General features: G+C 40.1%; 1 protein-coding gene across 2 annotated transcripts in view; it reads right to left on the bottom strand.

The window, feature by feature from the left end:
* Nucleotides 1–20,520, bottom strand: part of rab11fip3 (RAB11 family interacting protein 3 (class II)) — a 55,246-nt gene that overhangs the window by 27,021 nt on the left and 7,705 nt on the right. For both annotated transcript variants that reach the window (XM_061909277.1, XM_061909278.1), the window contains exons 2-3: nt 2,575–2,668; nt 119–195 (exon numbers count right to left, since the gene is read on the bottom strand). In XM_061909277.1, coding sequence (XP_061765261.1) covers nt 119–195; nt 2,575–2,668 — 171 coding nt within the window. The remainder of the gene's footprint in view (nt 1–118; nt 196–2,574; nt 2,669–20,520) is intronic.

Raw genomic sequence — 20,520 nt, 5'->3', positions numbered from 1 at the left:
ATGATAGCTATGTGAGCCGCTCATATAATCACAGCGGTTGGAGTTTGAGTGCAAGTGGAGTTCAAGCCCAAACTACCACCAGAGCGGGCAGTAGCGGCCTTGAAATGCGGCAGCTCACCTCGTCATATTCTTCTGGACAGCCCACAGCTCCGTCTCCTGGACTGTAGTTTGCACTGTACAGCTGCGGCTCCGGGCCTGCAAGATAGAAGAAGAGTACAACTGTTTAATGTGCGCAGGCAGTGTAAACATTACATCATTGTGCAAAGGAAGCTTTGCAAACACAGAAAAGTGGTGACGTTTGCACACAAACAAAAAAGAAGAAGAATTTATACGGGTAAAGTTACAACACTGCAAAAACTAAAAGCAACACCACGGTGATAAAGATAGTCTGTCTTGTGCTTTGTAAAGTGAACAATCAGCACATTTTATAAGTTATGCCCTTGCACAAAGCACAATTATGTAACGTTTACACTCACATTTCAAGGGCTATAGAGTGTCATGTGATGAGGACACAGGTAAAATACAATAATAAAAACCCAAGGCATGAACCTGCATCAGATTGGTCACAACACTGACGTCTTGTGTAAAATGCACCTAAACACAAGAGGGAAGTAACCTGAGATGGGCTAGGTGGAGTTTCAAGTATCAGCCTAATAGAGCTTCAATAGGGCACCATTCTGGAAACAGTCAGTATACCCAGTGGCCTTACATAACTGTCCAAGTTTGTGCACATTGGAGGCCATATAAGTGAGATGAGACTGCAGACATGCCACAGCTACGACAGGGGATGAGGCATTTCTATACCCTGCAGCTATGTCTTTTATTAAAAACAAAAACCTGTCTGCAACAAAAGCTACAGGTGGAGGCTGGGAGATAGTAAAGCATGTTTTTGCTCCTGACAATTTATAGTAAAGTAGATGGGATAGTGAGCCAGTGAGGATGGCAACCTGAGTCATGACCTCAAACTACAAAAAAATAAGCAGAAAATGTTGTTGTTTCTCAACACAAATGTGAAAATGACCAGAAACAGGAAATCAAAACACATACAAATGTTAACTATGACTGCATTTCTAAAACATGAATTTGGCCCGCCACAGAAAAATTTCGTGTACATTTTTGATTTGTGCAAATTCAGCGTATTTACGTATTCACTGTAGTTTCAACTCAGTAGATGGCATCCTAACTCTTCTTAACACACCTCATAATCACATAACCACAACTGACTTGGTCGCACGATAGCATGTATTTCCAATGGGGTTGAAACAATTCCTCAAGTACTTTGAGTACCTCGATGACAGAAATTGATCGATGATTTTTCTCTGCCTTGAGAAATCTTTTTTATGGTAAACCAAAAAGCATGATATGGCTGTTAGCTAGTGACAGAAGATAAGTTAGTCATGCTAGCTAAACCTGAACTTAGATTGTATGGTGACAGTCAGTAGTAACAGCAATGTAATGTTAGTTTGAATCAAACAAATGTTTATTAGCGCTAATCTGTAATTTCCGAACATACAATACTTCCTGTGAAAGGTCAAAACATAATTTTACAATAAATGTATTTTAGGATGAAGGACAATGGCTGTAAGAATGCAAGTGAATGTGATTTTCTGTATGTTCAAATGTGTTACAAAATGTACATTTGATGCCGTTTCCCAAGTGAAGACAAATACATTAAAAATGTAAATCACTTTATCTGTATTGCAAGTAAAAGAGTGGTTTTATTAAATGTCTTATTTTTTCTTACAAAATTGCCCCTTAATAAAAAACAACAACATTTTTTATACAATTACTTAAATTACCAAAATAATTTGCAGTAGCATATTCAATAAAATATTCAATACCTGCAGCACAAATCGTGTATACATTATCTTTAAAATTAGCACAAACTTACATGGACTACAGGAAACATCATGAATGTTTATTTAAACTTGCCTGCGGCGGGAAAAGAAACCAATATCCGTTTGCCATAACTTTATGTTCTGTTGTTAAATGAGGTTTGATTTTATAAGATAACGCTGCACATTTGTTTTGACAAAACCAAAAAGCTCTGTTTTACCCGTCCACACACAAACACTTTTTTTTGTCATGGCCAATATATGCAAATTACACAACATAATTTATGGCCACAGATACATTGAGGTGTCCATGAAACATTATGTGTCGAACTGATTATTGTTTCACATTTGTCATTGTACTATAAAAAAAAGACACTGCCTGAGATTTCAGGAGGTCAATATTAACGACACCGCTGTGCCTCTGGCAACCAGAAGCAGGAACAATAAAGAAACTTTGGACAGGCAACGGAGAGAGGGAACATTAAATTATTTAGACGAACAGGACTCTCAGCCCTCTGAAATATCGCCAATCTGCCTGCGTGTTCGTGCAGCTAAGGCTTTCAAGTGCATCACTTATTAATGTGAGGGGTGTAACGAGACCTATTCAAGCTATGGAAAAAAGGACTAATAGTATCAATGTGAGTAAGTGGATTGTGGGAAGCAGCGCTTTGATGTTGCCGTTTATATTTTTAATAAAGTGAGATGACAGGAAACTTGACATTAAATGTGTTTGACTTGCCTCCATTGCTGATTGCTGAAATTCCTCTGTGGAAATCTTCATAACTGATTACCCCAAGGCCGCTGGGATCAAGAAACCTGGTCAGATCTTTTACCTGCAACATAGAAGCAAGGTCATATTATTTACATTTCAAAGTCTTGTTTCGCATTGAGGTAATTTAAAAAAAACAGTTCCATATCCTATTTTACATCCATCTATTTTCTACTGTTTGTCCCTTTTGGCGTCCCGGGGGGCTGGAGCCTATCCAAGCTGCACTCGAGCGGAAGGCAGGTAGGTACACCCTGGACAAGTTGCCACCTCATTGCAGGGCCAACACAGATAAACAACATTCACACTCACATTTACACACCATGGCCAATTTAGTGTTGCCAGTCAAATAGCTTAAAATGTTCATAATCATAGATGGTCAATAACGTATGAGCATTTACCATATTGACCTGAATATAACACATTTTTCCCAACAGCAGGGGTCGGGAACCTTTTTGGCTAAGAGAGCCAAAAAGCCAAATATTTTAAAATTTAATTCCATAAGAGCCATATAATATTTTATTTAATACTGAACACCACTAAACGTGTGCATTTTTAAGTAAGACCAACATTTCTAGAGTATAATAGGTCTCTTATTCTTTGTAATAACATTGTTATTCTGAAGCTAACTGTGGAGGGGGCGTGGCCTGTGGGCCTGCAGTGAACTGAGGTGTGACAGGACCGGCCTCTGAATCAGCGACAGGTGCGTAGATGGCCCACCTGGGCCTTGTTATCTGATCACCTGTCACTCTGTTATAAGCAGCAGCCAGGAGGAGAGACGGGGTTGGGCTGGAGCCAGAGCGCGAGCGAAAAAGAAAGAGAAAAATACAATTGCTGGAAAGCAATTGAGGGACTTGTTTAAAAATAAAACAATATTGTAACCCTGAAACAGGCTCTCATGTCGGTGCTTGGTGGTCTGAAAAACCCCCAGGAGGGCAAGCCCCACAATAACCAATAATAAATAAATAACTTCTTACCATTAACGCAACTTCTTGAACAGGTGCGGTAGAAACAGATGGATGGATTAAAAATGCATAAGAATGTTTTATATTTTGAACATTATTTTTAACACTGTGATTACAAGTTGAATTATTCATTATTTATCGTGTTAAGTAATGCCAGCTCAGATTTATCCGAGAGCCAGATGCAGTCATCAAAAGAGCCACATCTGGCTCCCGAGCCATAGGTTCCCTACCCCAGCCCTACAGTATGTTTGGGGTCTAGTGATTTACAGTATTTCATGTTAGGGAAAAAAAAAATTTTTCTTTAATGGAAACAAATTCTCAGAAATTAATAAATCGATTGATTGCTCTGAGATTTAAAAAAATGAGGGCTTGTTTTATTTTCTGAGTCATCTTTGGTTTGGGTCATTAGAAGTTGCAGAGTTCAGACTTTTTGGCTGAGGGTAGCCATGTTTTTCCAACCAATATTTTACACCCATATGCTTGTCAGTCACCTAAAAATGTGTATGAAATGTAATGTCTCTGAACACCTTGAAGTCAGTGGTTTGGTAGAGGGCGCCGTGTGAAACAAGACAATCCTAATAATGGGGTCAAACTTTGTGGTTTACATCAGTGGTTCTCAAATGGGGGTACGAGTACCCCTGGGGGTACTTGAAGGTATGCCAAGGGGTATGTGAGATTTTTAAAAAATATTGTAAAAATAGCAACGATGCAAAAATCATTTATAAATATATGTATTGAATAATACTTCAACAAAATATGAATGTAAGTTCATAAACTGTGAAAAGAACTGCAACAATGCAATATTCAGTGTTGACAGCTACATTTTTTCATAAATATTGATGTTAAAGATTTCTTTTTTTGTGAAGAAATGCTTAGAATTAAGTTCATGAATCCAGATGGATCTCTTTTACAATCCCCAAAGAGGGCACTTTAAGTTGATGATTACTTCTATGTATAGAAATCTTTATTTATAATTGAATCACTTGTTTATTTTTCAACAAGTTTTTAGTTATGTTTATATCTTTTTTCCCAAATAGTTCAAGAAAGATCACTACAAATGAGCAATATTTTGCACTGCTATACAATTTAATAAATCAGAAACTGATGACATAGTGCTGTATTTTACTGCTTTATCTCTTTTTTTCAACAAAATATGTTTTGCTCTAAATAGGGGGTACTTGAATTAAAAAAATGTTCACAGGAGGTACATCACTGAAAAAAGGTTGAGAACCACTGGTTTAGATAACCGCACAGCCAGGAATCCCAGTAAGGGTGCGTGTTTTGACCAATGTTCACCCTGTTGCGTACAGCAGTTCAGGAACAGAATAGTTAAATTGAAAAAACAAAAATACAGTCAAGTATATCTATTTGTATTAATGATGAAGGTTTTAGGGACATAAGCATTAATAGACTGAATGTAGCTAAATATAACAGCAAAACCAAACATTGACATGCCAAAGAAAGCTAACTTTTACAGTAGTTTTATGAAAGAGAGCTTTTAGATACATTTCAGAATTTACAAGAATGTGTAAAGGAACTACACATTTCTGTTTGTTCAAAATGAAATGACAGTCATTATATGAAGCAGCTTTTATGCAGTGTCTCTGAACTCGTGTTAAATGTTAAGGCACCTACATACTGTATATTCCACCAGGCGGTAACCTAGCAACAAGAGCATGCTTCCGTCACTGCAGCACCTCAGCGAATAAAAATAACACCAAATCTGAGCGGATGGGAAAGAATGTGAAGAAACTCCAGGGTCCATTACTGATGCTGAATGTGCGGTGACTTGCATTCAAAGAGACGTTTTGGACAGCGTGGGTATCGTATCTGCGTAGCTGACAGCTGCAGCGAACAATCAATATTTACACCCAAATAACAGACCGGCACATGCCATGGGACATAAAAATTACACAAACCCACTATTACTATCCAATTACTGACAAAAGAGGCTGTGTGAGACGCTGAAAGCATGTAAACAAGGTTTCTGCGGTTCAGACAATAAGAATTCTGGAACAGAGCCTCCTGTTCTGTAATTATGTATCAGTTACACATGCAAATAAGCTGATCTGCTCAGAAATTCTGATCTCTGACTCAAGGAACAAAGAAGGCTCTAACTGCAAATAAACAAAGCTGCATTTGTGATTTATGAGAGAGATCAACAAATGGCGCTTCATGTAAGGAATAAGATTGTGAAACTAATTTGGCCATGATAACAACTTTCCATATATTGGTTAGGCTCTACAGAACATCTTTCGTGGTGTCACAAAATGAATACGGCTGATCTTTTCCATTTCACACTCGGGCAATGTGTTCCATGCAGCTATATGCAGCAAACGCCTCGGCGGGGGGAGGTGAGAAAGCGGAGGTGTGACTGCTGAGTCCTGATGGTAGTTTCTATGCAGAGTTAAGAACGAACATTGAACTTCTTTGCTATGAGTTCAACAGACAGTACCAAAAACACCAGTGTTTCTTTATCACTATAATAATAACAGAACCATTACAAAACCAATTAATTTTGATGTTGATGTATGCGGTAACATAGTGCGTCATTTTAAATATGTAAATTATTTCCCGATCGTTTTTAATTCTTTAGTACCGCGGTACTTTATTAGTATTGTACAACCCTAATAACAACAATTATTATTATTATGAACATATATATATATATATATATATATATATATATATATACACACACACACACACACACACACACACACAGGTGCTGGTCATATTATTAGAATATCATGAAAAAGTTGATTTATTTCAGTAATTATATTCAGAACGTGAAACTTACATATATCAATTCATTACACACAGTGATATATTTGAAATGTTTATTTCTTTAAATTTTGATGATTAGTACAGACAATTACTGAACATCCCAAATTCAGTATCTCAGAAAATTTAAATATTAGTTACCAAAAAATATTTTTTAGAAATGTGGCCCAACTGAAAAGTATGAACATGGAAAGTTTCAGCATGTACGGCAATCAATACTTAGTTGCAGCTCCTTTTGCCTGAATTGCTGCAGCAATACGGCGTGGCATGGAGTCGACCAGTCTGTTGCACTCCTCAGGTGTTATGAGAGCCCAGGTTGCTTTAATAGTGGCCTTCAGCTCTTAAATAAATAAATGATAAATGGGTTGTACTTGTATAGCGCTTTTCTACCTTCAAGGTACTCAAAGCGCTTTGACACTACTTCCACATTTACCCATTCACACACACATTCACACACTGGTGGAGGGAGCTGCCATGCAAGGCGCTAACCAGCACCCATCAGGAGCAAGGGTGAAGTGTCTTGCTCAGGACACAACGGACGTGACGAGGTAGGTTCTAGGTGGGATTTGAACCAGTGACCCTCGGGTTGCGCACGGCCACTCTTCCACTGCGCCACGCCGTCCCTCTTCAGCATTGTTGGGTCTGGCATCTCACATCTTCCGCTTCACAATACCCCATAGGTTTTCTATGGGGTTAAGGTCAGGTGAGTTTGCAGGCCAATCAAGAACAGGGATACCATGGTCCTTAAACCAGGTACTGGTAGATTTGGCACTGTGTGCAGGTGTCAAGTCATGTTGGAAAATGAAATATTCACCTCCATAAAATTGATCCACGGCAGGCAGCATAAAGTGTTCTAAAACTTCCTGGTAGACTGCTGCATTGACCCTAGACCTCAGGAAACACAGTGGACCAACACCAGCAGATGACATGGAACCCGAGACCATTACCGATTGTGGAAATTTGACACTGGACTTCAAGCAACGTGGATTCTGTGCCTCTCCTGTCTTCCTCCAGACTCTGGGACCTTGATTTCCAAAGGAGATACAAAATTTACTTTCATCTGAAAACATAACTTTGGACCACTCAGCAGCAGTCCAGTCCTTTTTGTCTTGAGCCCAGACGAGACGCTTTTGACGTTGTCTCTTATTCAAGAGTGGCTTTACACAAGGAATGCGACAGCTGAAGCCCATATCTTGCATACGTCGGTGCGTGGTGGTTCTTGAAGCACTGACTCCAGCTGCAGTCCACTCTTTGTGGATCTCCCCCACATTTTTGAATCTGTTTTGTTTGACAATCCTCTCCAGGGCGCGGTTATCCCTCTTGCTTGTACACTTTTTTCTACCACATCTTTGTCTTCCCTTTGCCTCTCTATTAATGTGCTTGGACACAGAGCTCTGGGAACATCCAACCTCTTTGGCAATGACCTTTTGTGTCTTGCCCTCCTTCTTTAAAGTATCAATGGTCATCTTTTGGACAGTTGTCAAGTCAGCAGTCTTCCCCATGATTGTGTGTCATACAGAATCAAAACAAGAGACCATTTAAAGGCTTTTCCAGGTGTTTTGAGTTAGTTAGCTAATTAGAGTGTGGCACCAGGTGTCTTCAATATCTGACCTTTTCACCATATTCTAATTTTCTGAGATGTTGAATTTAGGGTTTTCATTGGTTGTCAGCTATAATCATCACCTTTTTGGCAAAAAACTCTTGAAATGTATCAGTCTGTTTGGAATGAATGTATACATTCTACAAGTTTGACTTTCTAAATGGAATTAATGAAATAAATCAACTTTTTCATGATATTCTAATAATATAACCAGCACCTGAATATATATATATATATATATATATATATATATATATAAATGTACACATACATATATACACAGACATATATATGTAGATATATATATATATAAATTTATATATAAACACACACACACAACTATATAAATACATACACACACACATACATATATATATATACATATATATACACATATATATATACATATATATACACATATATATACACACACACATACATACATACATACATATATATATATATATAAATATTTGCATACATAACCACCACACACATATGTACATATATATGTAATATAGATAGATAGGTGATAGTGATTCTTTTTTTAATCAGAATAATTAAACTCATGAACTATGATTATTCATGATTAATCACGTTATAAAATTAAAATAGTTTAATTAGTTTAAGGGAATACCCTAATATTTGGACAGAAATGCAATTTGGAAGTCAGAATGTCATACAGGAACATTTTTTAAATGTTATTTTTAAATTAATTAAGTGCACTTTTTGAAAGTCCTTGCAATAATATCGCATACAATGTACAGGTATGAATATATAGCATAGTAAACACACTCATAAACAACTTAACAGTGCGCCATTTATATCTGCATTTGCTTTTCTTTAGTTTAACCAGTTGTTTAAACAAACACGCTCTTTTACCTTTTCGTATGACAAGAATGATCTCTTTTTTTTCTACAATGTGACTCTAGCCCGTTATATTTACTTACAGATGTTCAATTGTCTCCAGTAAGCAAAATAAATTCAGCTTCAGCCAGTAGTTGCAACTTGATGCTCTTGTCTGTGTAGTACAGTTGGCTCATCCTTGTTGTAATTGTGCCTCTCCAAGATATTGCACAACAGCTCAGTTGTGGTGATATAAATGACATGTTCTTGCAGCACTTGGTCTTTCCAGAAGTAACTGAGCCACTGTGTGGAACAATTTCCCTTGTGGATCATTAAAGTTTGTGTAAGTGTAAGTGTAAGTCTAATGTTAAGGCTGTCCATTTAACAACGACATTGTTTAATTCATCTGTTGAACTTTTGTTGACAACATTGACACAGGTAAACTGCCAGCGCAACAGTCTCCTCTGCTTGTTGTGGATTTAGCATTCATGCTGGCCACACCATCCTCGAGTACGTGTTTCGTTTTCAGATGTTATTCTAAACTTGATGTGCGCTGATGACAACGTTTGTCACTCCAATACCAACAAGTAACCTCTGTCTTATCTAAACTTTTGTTTCCAGGCGAAATTGGCCACCTCTCATTGCGATTACAGGTCGTGTAACAATCCGCGTGTCTTCCGAGTTAAGCGCTATCGCGAATGTTCATTCATTAATTCATGATAACGCAATACTTTTTAAAAATTAATCACATGGGTTAACGTTATAACTTTGACAGCCCTAATGTATGTGTGTGTATATACATAAATATATGGTAAGCGGAAGAAAATGTATGGATGGATATGTAGCAGGGAAAACCTGTGGCAGTGAGGGTGGTTATGGGCGTGGTCATCATGACATCAGAGTAATTTGCATAATTTGCTATGATGATAGGATTTTCTTTAAAGAATCAAAAATATTTACATACATTTAAAAAAATATATATTTATTAGTATTAACATATTATTTTTATCGTTTTACCATACATTCAATTGTTGCTGCTTTTTGTACAATGTAGTTGGAGCGTTTACAGACTTTTAATGACTTTTGTTTGATACAAAACCATCCATCCATCCATCCATCATCTTCCGCTTATCCGAGGTCGGGTCGCGGGGGCAGCAGTCTAAGCAGGGAAGCCCAGACTTCCCTATCTCCAGCCACTTCGTCTAGCTCTTCCCGGGGGATCCCGAGGCGTTCCCAGGCCAGCCGGGAGACATAGTCTTTCCAACGGTTCCTGGGTCTTCCCCGTGGCCTCCTACCAGCTGGACGTGCCCTAAACACATCCCTAGGGAGGCGTTCGGGTGGCATCCTGACCAGATGCCCGAACCACCTCATCTGGCTCCTCTCGATGTGGAGGAGAAGCGGCTTTACGTTGAGCTCCTCCCGGATGGCAGAGCTTCTCACCCTATCTCTAAGGGAGAGCCCCGCCACCCGGCGGAGGAAACTCATTTCGGCCGCTTGTACCCGTGATCTTATCCTTTCGGTCATGACCCAAAGCTCATGACCATAGGTGAGGATGGGACCCTCTTCCACTCTGGCGTTGCCGGCAGTGAGAGGCGACGGGCTGGGGTGGCAATTCTGGTTGCCCCCCGGCTCAAAGCCTGTACGTTTGAGTTCAACCCAGTGGACGAGAGGGTAGCTTCCCTTCGCCTTCGGGTGGGGGGACGGATCCTGACTGTTGTTTGTGCTTACGCACCAAACAGCAGTTCAGAATACCCACCCTTTTTGGGTACACTCGAGGGAGTACTGGAAAGTGCTCCTCCGGGTGATTCCCTTGTCCTACTGGGAGACTTCAACGCTCATGTTGGCAACGACAGTGAAACCTGGAGAGGCGTGATTGGGAAGAATGGTCGCCCGGATCTAAACCCGAGTGGTGTTTTGTTATTGGACTTTTGTGCTCGTCACAGTTTGTCGATAACAAACACCATGTTCAAACATAAGGGTGTCCATATGTGCACTTGGCACCAGGACACCCTAGGCCGCAGCTCCATGATCGACTTTGTAGTTGTGTCATCGGATTTGCGGCCTTATGTTTTGGACACTCGGGTGAAGAGAGGGGCGGAGCTTTCTACCGATCACCACCTGGTGGTGAGTTGGCTGCGATGGTGGGGGAGGATGCCGGACAGACCTGGCAGGCCCAAGCGCATTGTGAGGGTCTGCTGGGAACGTCTGGCAGAGTCTCCTGTCAGAGAGAGTTTCAATTCACACCTCCGGGAGAACTTTGAACATGTCACGAGGGAGGTGCGGGACATTGAGTCCGAGTGGACCATGTTCCGAACCTCTATTGTCGAGGCGGCTGATTGGAGCTGTGGCCGCAAGGTTGTTGGTGCCTGTCGTGGCGGTAATCCCAGAACCCGTTGGTGGACACCAGCAGTGAGGGATGCCGTCAAGCTGAAGAAGGAGTCCTATCGGGTTCTTTTGGCTCATAGGACTCCGGAGGCAGTGGACGGGTACCGACGGGCCAAGCGGTGTGCAGCTTTAGCGGTAGCCGAGGCAAAAACTCGGACATGGGAAGAGTTCGGGGAAGCCATGGAAAACGACTTCCGGATGGCTTCGAAGCGATTCTGGACCACCATACGGCGCCTCAGGAAGGGGAAGCAGTGCACTATCAACACCGTGTATGGTGCGGATGGTGTTCTGCTGACTTCGACTGCGGATGTTGTGGATCGGTGGAGGGAATACTTCGAAGACCTCCTCAATCCCACCAACACGTCTTTCTTTGAGGAAGCGGTGCCTGGGGAATCTGTAGTGGACTCTCCTATTTCTGGGGCTGAGGTCGCTGAGGTAGTTAAAAAGCTCCTCGGCGGCAAGGCCCCGGGGGTGGATGAGATCCGCCCGGAGTTCCTTAAGGCTCTGGATGCTGTGGGGCTGTCTTGGTTGACAAGACTCTGCAGCATCGCGTGGACATCGGGGGCGGTACCTCTGGATTGGCAGACCGGGGTGGTGGTCCCTCTCTTTAAGAAGGGGGACCGGAGGGTGTGTTCCAACTATCGTGGGATCACACTCCTCAGCCTTCCCGGTAAGGTTTATTCAGGTGTACTGGAGAGGAGGCTTCGCCGGATAGTCGAACCTCGGATTCAGGAGGAACAGTGTGGTTTTCGTCCTGGTCGTGGAACTGTGGACCAGCTCTATACTCTCGGCAGGGTTCTTGAGGGTGCATGGGAGTTTGCCCAACCAGTCTACATGTGCTTTGTGGACTTGGAGAAGGCATTCGACCGTGTCCCTCGGGAAGTCCTGTGGGGAGTGCTCAGAGAGTATGGGGTATCGGAATGTCTTATTGTGGCAGTCCGCTCCCTGTATAATCAGTGTCAGAGCTTGGTCCGCATTGCTGGCAGTAAGTCGGACACGTTTCCAGTGAAGGTTGGACTCCGCCAAGGCTGTCCTTTGTCACCGATTCTGTTCATAACTTTTATGGACAGAATTTCTAGGCGCAGTCAAGGCGTTGAGGGGTTCCGGTTTGGTGGCCACGGGATTAGGTCTCTGCTTTTTGCAGATGATGTAGTCCTGATGGCTTCATCTGGCCGGGATCTTCAGCTCTCACTGGATCGGTTCGCAGCCGAGTGTGAAGCGACTGGAATGAGAATCAGCACCTCCAAGTCCGAGTCCATGGTTCTCGCCCGGAAAAGGGTGGAGTGCCATCTCCGGGTTGGGGAGGAGACCCTGCCCCAAGTGGAGGAGTTCAAGTACCTAGGAGTCTTGTTCACGAGTGGGGGAAGAGTGGATCGTGAGATCGACAGGCGGATCGGTGCGGCGTCTTCAGTAATGCGGACGTTGTATCGATCCGTTGTGGTGAAGAAGGAGCTGAGCCGGAAGGCAAAGCTCTCAATTTACCGGTCGATCTACGTTCCCATCCTCACCTATGGTTGATACAAAACAACTAGCAAAAAATCTATTAATCCCCGAGGGGAAATTAAAATAGGATGTGCTTCGCCCGTCAGGCCCAGGGAAGAGAAAACGGGCGTAACAAAGGCACAACTAAAGATACTCGTATAGCGTTATTGTCTCAAATATATGCCATTGTTTAAAATATACCAGTATTAACTATAATATCAGTATATCGCCCAGCCCTACGTCATTGACGCCGCTGATGGTGAGGTTGCTCAGACCAAGCTGCTGCTTCAACTTGGATTTTATCCGCCAAGGGGACGTTCTACATATCTTTTTAACTATGATAAGACCTGACATTTTTGGAATATCGATATAAACGATATATCGCGGGTTTGCCTCTGTGCGATATAAAAAATGACTATATCGTAATATTCGAGTATACGTTCTCACGCAGTTGCTTTTAGCAGCGGGCATTACACTACATGCGTTTCTCACTCCTTCTGGTCTCTCCTTCTCACAGAGACGTAAAAAACATACGTCACATACTGTCGCGCGTGTAGCGTCATACGCTCTCGCCGAGCAGAGAGGTAGCAGCATGGCTAACGTTAGCTGACGCAGGTCGTGCAAGCGGAGCGGTGCGAGTGACATTAGAAGAGAGAGAAGGTGCGAAACTGATCACAAATGGAGGAAGAACAATTAATGCCCAAAAAAACAGCAAGGGGTCTATCATCTGGCGGTGGTTTGGCTTCAAGCGGGAAGATATTCAGCAGACAACAGCAATATGCAAAGTATGCAGCAGAAGTGTTGCTACAAAAGGTAGCAGCACTACTAATTTGTTCTTTCATTTAAAAAGTCACCTACGAAAGAATGAAGAGTATTTAATAAATACAGTTTTGGTAAATTTACTTAGTTGTGATTTCCCTCAATGCATGAAAGTTTAAAATGAGCATATATTAATGCAGTATGAAGCAGAATGTTTTAATGTAGACATATAGAGTCATCATACTGCTGTGATTATATGCATCAAGTGTTCGTTCAAGGCTAAGGCAAAATATCGAGATATATATCGTATATCGCGATATGGCATAAAAATACCAAGATATTAATAAAAGCCAATATCACCCAGCCCTTGTTTCACTATACAAACGTTTCGGTCGGCAAACAATGTTCAAGAACCAATTAAGTTTGTAGATCAACGCTCCACTGTATATACAGTATAAATGTATATATATATATATATATATGTACATATATATACATATATACACACACACGACAGTTAGCATTATTATCGCGGTGTTTAGCATGTTTTGTGTTTCCTGCTAGTCTTAGTATTTTATCCGTTTTAATGGATGAGCTTTTATTGTTTTAAATATTTGTTTGTAAAGCAGCACTTAAAGATTCATTTAAATGAGATGTGCATAACAAATAAAATATATTATTATTATTTCGGGCAGGCTTTGTTGTTGTGCTACTCTGTTCAACTGTCCTTAAAACATATCCGTGTCGTAGTCTTCAGGGTGCAGAGGGTTCACTGTGTGCAAAGAGAACACAGCTTGTAGGTTCAATGTGAAAAAATGAATAGCTGAGTTGCTCACACAGCAATGTGTTTACGTATACACATTTAAATTGGAATATGTCGTTTCTTAATGGGAAAACACAAGACTCTTGTATTCCTGTTTACATTTAAGCTAGCGAGTTGGCATAAGTTTCATTCATTTGTTTCTCAATAATTTCAATTTAAAATGGTAATAATTACAGATGGGAGTTTTACCACAGTTATTATTAATACCGTTGTTGTTACATCTCTTGCCTCAACCCAAGGGCATTTCCATCAGATCCTATGCTTAGCTGAGCATTGAAGGCATTGTGGTTTTTCGCTTTCCTCTATTTGTGTCTAATCAGTGACGGGGCACGCCTGACCGCCCCCACACAGACCACTGTTGTGTTTAACCCCCTTGGAGAGGAATACAATTTTGGTAGAAGAGTTTCCCTAGGGGGCGTTTTACAATAGTTCCCATCTTAAACATTGATAACATGATTGTTAATTGCATGTCATGTTTAGAAAGAGGGGTCTTAAAGCAGAAACTTAACATCCAGTAGACACATGGGGATCTAAAAAGGGGACATTTCAGGCCAATGAACATTCCATTGTGGATTAGAGGGGCAGTGCATAAAAGCAGGCGGGCTGGCTAAAGTGGGGTAGGGAGTGTCTACGGACATTGCTGCCACAATGAAGCTCTGTAGGGATTTTTTTGCCCAATTGGGGTCAAAACCAGTGAGCGTGGCCGTTACCAAGATGGCCTTTGAAAGCTCCAAATTTGTTCATGTTTGACAAAATAGTTGTTTGCTATTTCAAGACAGTAATAGTTGTACAAAGATGTGTTTTAATGTGCCAGATAAGACTATTCATCCAGTTGGCTTTATTTAAAAGTTGGCACTTTTTCCTTCTATTCATAGGAATGCATGCAATTTAACAGGAATAAACATCGGAAAAATTTGCTTGTAATGCATTATTTTCAACTTTCTTCCAGAAGGTCTTATCTTTGGCGGATGAAACAAAAATTGCAGCATTAAAAATGTTACACTTTTAAAAGGAATGCAGTCTCCCTGTGGACAAGATTCCTAAATGAACTGTTGACGTGTCGTGGACCAATTTGAAAACGATGGCGGACTGCACTTGGCCTGCGGGCCCTAGTTTGGACACCCCTGCTTTAAGATAAAAGAGAGTTAAATTATGAAATAAAAAATATCAACAAAAAAATGTTCATCAGTTTTATAATTGGTTGTTGGGAACATCTGCGATGAAGTGGCGATTTGTCCAGGGTGTAAGTCGCCTTCCGCCCGATTGTAGCTGAGATAGGCACCAGCGGCCCCCGCAACACCAAAGGGAATAAGCGGTAGAAAATGGATGGATGGATGGATGTTGGGAACATTAACATTTAGTTGAAAATAAAACAAAGAAAGAAACATACTGGCTGTTGAAAATGGGAATTATTTTCAGCGTTGAGAATGGGTTTTGCATAATCCTTCAGCTCTAACCACATTCATAGCACTGCTATCATATCGATAGAGTAGAATAGAATAGAATATACCTTTATTGTCATTGTACATTTGTACAACGAAATTGTATGCAAACTAATTCAGTGCAAAATCATACTTAAACCCATCCATATCCTGGACTAACTCCATAGAAAAAGATTTGCATGCTTGAAATGGACATGTGTGCAAAACTGAGGTGGTATACATGCAGAGGAGAAACAGTGAAAAAAAAAGCAGACATCTGGTCCAAACAATTGGTATATATGTATGGATTAAGGTCTAATAGTGTATATCTATACATAATTATGCATCTTTAGTCGCAATATTCTCTGCCAATAAACTTCATGCAACCCACAAATTGGCTCTAAACCAAACCTACATTTGCATCTAACCCAGAAAGTCAAAAAGTTGCTCTGTGGTTGTCTTAACAAGGCTGCTACAATAACTCATGTTCTAACTCTGGTAAACTTCCAAACCCCCAAACTGATGTGACTAGGTGTCAAATGTTTATCTCCAGATTAGACATGCAGATCACTTGCTGAACCCCCATCAGGTCTTGGGCTCACCTTTTAAATGCCCTACAGACTCATAAACAGTAACATGTAACAACGTCCGAAAGAGGACTCTGTACATCAGCGTTATGGTTAAATCTCTTGTTCACGAAAAGGACGACATTTTAGCATTAGCAAGCAGGAAAAAACAGAATTTTAAGGGTTTCCTGTTGGAATGTAACAAAATCAAAATCTCACCGTACGGTATTATCAGGGTATTAAGGTCACCATATGATAATAATGTGGTATATGTCCACAACAAAAAGACTTAAAAAATGCCAGAGTGTAAAACGAAGTGGCAGGGATGTTTAGAATAAACATGCTTACTGTAACTGAAAACAAACATAATGCTAAAATGTTGGAATCATATTCCATATCAGGTTCCTATGGAAGTGTGTGGTTTGTGTTACCACCGCATTTCATAGTTTGTACAAATCAGGCCAATGACGTATGGAGGAGTGGTTTACTATAATTCTATACTGATACCATGTAAATGAACAGACACTTTAGGTCACAGTTTTTTTACGAAAAAGTAAATACTTGAAAAACAAAGCAATAATATACAAAATGATATACCGTATTTTTTGGACTATAAGTCGCTCCGGAGTATAAGTCACACCGGCTGAAAATTCATAATAAAGAAAGGAAAAAAAACACATATAAGTCCTACTGGAGTATAAGTGGCATTTTTGAGGGAAATGTATTTGATAAAAACCAACCAAGAATAGACATTTAATAGGCAATTCAAAATAAATAAAGAATAGTAAACAACAGGCTGAATAAGTGTACGTTATATGACGCATAACTAACCAACTGAGAACATGCCTGGTATGTTAACGTAACATATTATGGTAAGAGTCATTTAAATAACTATAACATGTAGAACATGCTATACGTTTACCAAACAATCTGTCACTCCTAATCGCTGAATCCCATGAAATCTTACACGTCTAGTCTCTTACGTGAATGAGCGAAATAATATTTTTTGATATATTACGGTAATGTGTTAATACTTTCACACATACTCTAAGTCGCTCCTGCGTATAAGTCACACCCCTGGCCAAACTATGAAAAAAACGGCAAAGTATAGTCCGAAAAATACGGTAATTTAAAAAATAAAGTGTACCAAATTTTTCATAAAAAGTCAGGCTTTTGTCTGCAATGTCCAACAGTTAGAAAGTTGTGCTCTCAGTAAATTATGAATTCATAAGGGTCAGGATATTCATTTTGCTCTATTTCAGCTGTAAATAACAATATATAGATAATAAATGTCAGTGTTTATCTCACACTGACAACACAAACACATCGGCTCTAGCGTTAGAATGTTAGCATTAGCATTCTGTTCACTCAGCTTGATGCTAATACCTACACAAATGGAGTGTCACTGACTACATGTATTAAAGTAAGTAGTTAATATGTGATGTTATTCACCTTTGTTACACTCGTGTGCTGCCTCCTTTTTTTCCACATTAATCCAACAAAGTCAGAGTAGTGGGCAGCTGAGGTTGCCAGCTTCATACTCCTCAGTGAATATGTTTAAAAGAGTCTGTCGACTTCTCGTAGCTTTACGTATCGAAATTGAGTTTGTAAAATCTAATAAACAACAAAAAACGGCATATAGTTTAAAGACTATGGCTGGGTAAAAACACTCCAAATAGTTCCACCTATTAAGTGTTCTTCAGCACAAAGATGCCCAACAAAAGTTCCTGCATTTCGAAAGCTCCTTTCATTCTTCTTTTTCTCCATTTTCAAGTTTGTTGTACTTGAAATACACAACAGTTATAAAATAAACAAGTCACCGCGTTTATTTCAATGGCGGTCGTGTGTTTGAAAAATAAATTTTAGGAACGCCCTACCATTTCATTACAAAATCATCATCATTATAATGATTCATTCAAATTCCAAATGTACAGTACATGGCTGCTGCCTGGATATATAAGCCCCCTTCACAAAGCTTTTCCCACATTGTTTCTAGTGTTGCTGTTCTGTTGTAAACAGCAGCAGGCCAGTTTTTGCCTTTAGAGGTGATATCAGAGCCGTAACAAAGCCGAGACACCAAACGCGTAGTAAGTTTAACAAAAGGTTTGCTTCTTCTGCCCTGTTGTGTTGCAAGTGGCTATGCAATGAGGATGTGCTATGTAGATGCCATGTTGCTGTGTGAAAGCTCACAGCAGAAATACATGCTTCGGTGGGGCTATTCTGCGAAAGCTCTCGTCAAAGTGGCTAGTTTTGATGATTGGCCAAATGAAATCACAAGGCTCTTCAACCTTATGAATGCATTTGACATTAGATTGAGTAACCAAATATAGTTCATTACCATATATATAGAGCGTCAGTGTCAAAATACAGTTGGACAATACTAGGGCTGGCTGGATGACAAATTTTGCTGGATGATATATCCATCCAACTATTTTCTACGGCTTGGCCCTTTCGGGGTTGTATATTTTCTCCAAGATTATTGCCAATAAACAATATTATTGTCAGTATTTTTAGACCAAGTTAAGCAATAATGTAATCATAATATATAACAATCATAATGCAAGTATTGTTTTTAAAATCAAGAAACTTAGATCTTTCATTTGAGTTTTTACCATTGTAATTGGAAGATCAAGAACTTTGAATTTTTTCTAAACAAACAATTAAATAGACTTTCAATTAGGGCTGGGCGATATCGCCTTTTTTTAATATCGCGATATTTTTAGGCCATATCGCGATATACATTACGATATTTTGCCTTGGCCTTGAATGAATACTTGATGCATAAAATCACAGCAGTATGGTGATTATGTGTATACATTAAAACATTCTTCTTTATACTGCATTCATATATGCTACTTTTAAACTTTCATGCAGAGAGGGAAATCACAACTAAGTCAATTGACCAAAAGTGTATTTATTTAAGTTATTAAGCAATGGCACAAACATTCAAGTCATTTCCAAAACATAAAGTGTCAGAGACATTTTAAGTGTCAATAAAAAAATAGCTGCATAAGAGGAAATCAAATAGTATTCGTCTTTCACTATGTGGTAGGAGGTTACGACGAACGTTATGAAATTCTCTTCATTCTATAGCGAGTGACTTTATAGCAATGCTTTTGCCCCACACTTGACAAATTACGGTTTTCTGTTTGACATATTCCCACTTGAAGCCGAACCACCGCCAGACCCTCTGCTGTTTTTATTGGGAATTAAGTCTTCCTTCATTTGTTACCAGATCCGCACCTTCTTTCTCTCGTATTCCCACTTGTACGGCTACGTTAGCAGCTAACGTAGCCCAGTCTGCTACCTCTCTGCTGGGCGAGTGCGGACACGTATGTGACGTATGACGTGACAGTATGTGACGTATGCAAGAATGTGCGCCTGCTTGTCTGTGAGAATGAAAGACAGGAAAGAGTGAGAAGAGCCAAAAGTGTAATGCCCGCAGCTAAAAGCAACTGCGTGAGAACGCATACCCGAATATTACGATATAGTCATTTTCTATATCGCACAGAGACAAACCCGCGATATATCGTATATATCGCCCAGCCTTTCTTTCAATCTTGGTTAGCAAAATGGCAATTCAATAAGTATTGAACTTCTTCAAGTGTGTGTTTCCCAAGTTAGAGCAACTGAAGTGGTTTGTTTAGTTTGTGTTACTTCCCAACAAATTCTGCTAACTGGCTTGTTTGTGCCGTGTTGATGGGCTCATCATGCTCACTCCTTTGAAGTCAAAATATTCCCACACAGGGTCATTTGGGTTTGCAATCATCTTTTTTCCTCCTAATTTGTGTTACTTTGCGGAGCTTCTCACTAGTTAGTTGCGACTAGCGAGGCTCTCTGTCTGCGAGTCCTGTGTGTGTAAGCTAGCGGTACCACCTCCGCCCACTGAGACAAAGATTGTAGATGACTGACAAGAGGATACACTCCGTTCATTTAATTCTGCCTTTAAATAAACAAGCTCAGGTACTTTGTCGGTGACAGCAAAGTTATCAAGCTCATTCATCGTTGGAATAACTGATTTTTCACTAATCGGTCCAGGCATGACAATACATGAATTGTCTTTAGAGATTACCTCTTAAAAAGACATTTTGAAGGAACTTACAATACATAGCACGTTACATGCTAATCAGGGCAGTGTTTTGTTTACTTCAGTTACCAGTTAGCCTACATCAGCGACTGCCTCCAACATATCTTGTAGGCAGTATAAATACAAGTCAGACAGGTAAAGCATATCTAATGGTAATCTAATCTTAGTTTTAGTTTGCGGATATTCTAAATTTAACTTATG

This window comes from Nerophis ophidion, linkage group LG08 (assembly GCF_033978795.1).
Source record: "Nerophis ophidion isolate RoL-2023_Sa linkage group LG08, RoL_Noph_v1.0, whole genome shotgun sequence".
In the NCBI taxonomy this organism is placed as follows: Eukaryota; Metazoa; Chordata; class Actinopteri; order Syngnathiformes; family Syngnathidae; genus Nerophis; species Nerophis ophidion.
The sequence above is the reverse complement of the archived record's forward strand: the minus strand, read 5'-3'. Positions and strand labels throughout refer to the sequence as shown.